The sequence below is a fragment of the Lipotes vexillifer genome, unplaced genomic scaffold (assembly GCF_000442215.2).
Source record: "Lipotes vexillifer unplaced genomic scaffold, Lipotes_vexillifer_v1.1 scaffold1036, whole genome shotgun sequence".
In the NCBI taxonomy this organism is placed as follows: Eukaryota; Metazoa; Chordata; class Mammalia; order Artiodactyla; family Lipotidae; genus Lipotes; species Lipotes vexillifer.
Window position 1 is genome coordinate 16248 of NW_006785237.1, and position 1491 is coordinate 17738.

A 1491-nucleotide genomic window follows, 5' to 3' on the forward strand; every position below is an offset into this window, starting at 1 on the left:
GCTCCCCCTTCCCAGTGCCCACTCAGCCCAGGCCCAGGTCAGACCCTCCCCCTCTTCAGCTGGAAATCTCTGCAGCCTCCTAAAGAGTAAGCCCGCTCCGCCAGCGTGACCGCAGGGCACCGGGAGCCAGCCCGCTTGCCTTTTAGCTCTTTGGCCTCCGGCGAGCTATTTACCCCCTGAAGATAACAATACCTGCCTCCTGGCCCCCCGGGGGGAGCCGAAAGGGGACCTAAGCACCCCAACCGCTTAGAACAGTCCCAGGCAGGCGGTTAAGTGTTCCTAAGCATCAGCCCCGCCCCCTTCTTTCACTAAAAGGTCAAGTCTGTTTACCTGGCAGGCAGAGGCTGCGGGCCGCTCTCACCGTCCCGACCGTCCAGTCGGGAGGTAAGGAGGCGGGACGCGTCCGCTAGGGAAGCTCGGCGCAGAGCAGCGGAGAGCCGTACGCCCGGGGGGTGGGAGTGCGGATGGACCCCTCGCATCATTCTAAGGAGAAACCCCATCTCTGCGAGGCGGGCCCCTCCCCTCTCTACAGCCTGTCCTGAGGTTGCCGCGTGCCCCAGCGAGTCCACCCCCTTGCCCGCCCCCCAAAATCAGTTTTGGGAGGGGAGTTGGTCTTGCTGCCCCCGCCCAGGAAAGTTCTGACTTCTCCAGAGATTCTCCCTCGTGTGACAAGGCGAGGCTCATTTACGAGTGGATTCCGTCCATCCTCCGCTCCAGACGCGCCCCCTTTTAACAGGAGGGACCCCTCTGGTGCACCTAACGGATGGACACTGCGCACCCCAAAGAGAAGCACAACACTCCACCCCAGCCGTTTGGGAGCCTCGGTGCCCGCGGGACCTCAAGGAGACCGCGTCCTGGGCGGCTTCCCCCCTCGGACCCCGGCCGGGCCCCTCCACACCCCCTGCACCGGACTCTCGCCCACCTGCACGCCGAGGGCCGTCATCCCGCGCCGGGGCTCGGCCGCGCGCTCTCGCCTGGTTCTCTCGGGGCTCCCGAGCGCCGCTCTGCCGGGGCCGCGGCTCCCAACTCCGGACCTCTTCCCGGGGGCGGGGCGGGCCGGAGGGAGGGGCGGGCGGAACAGCTGCCCCCGGGCGGCTGGTGGGGCCGGGCCCCTCCCGCCCGCCCGCCCTGGCGTGGTTTGCGCTGACCTCCCGCCCGCCCGCCGCGGCTTGGTTTGCGCTGAGTCAGCGGGGCCGCCGGAGGAGACCCCGGGCAGGGGCGGGGCCAGGGCCCGGCCCTAATGGGAGGCTCGGGCCCTGCGAGAGGGCTGACCCTGCAGACTTGCAGGCCCGGAGCCGCTCCCCAGTCTCAGGGCACGGCTGTGCCCGCGGCGCGGATTCCTCCAGGGCCCGGGGCCCAGGAGCCGGGTCCGCCCGAGCGTCCGGAGGAGGCGGCGGCGTCCAGACGGCAGGCGCGCGCCCGGGCTCTGCAGCTCCACCACCGTGGGCCGTTGTGATCCTAGGCTCTTGTTTCCGTCTCTGAGCCACGGGC

The 1491-nt window shown here is 69.8% G+C and overlaps 1 protein-coding gene across 1 annotated transcript in view; it reads right to left on the reverse strand.

Moving 5' to 3' along the window:
* Positions 1–943, reverse strand: part of LOC103083948 (voltage-dependent calcium channel gamma-like subunit) — a 4706-nt gene extending 3763 nt beyond the window's left edge. Inside the window, 1 exon segment of the mRNA XM_082931076.1 lies at positions 923–943. Within this exon segment, the coding sequence (XP_082787202.1) occupies positions 923–943 (21 nt within the window).
* Between the last annotated feature and the right edge of the window lie 548 nt (positions 944–1491).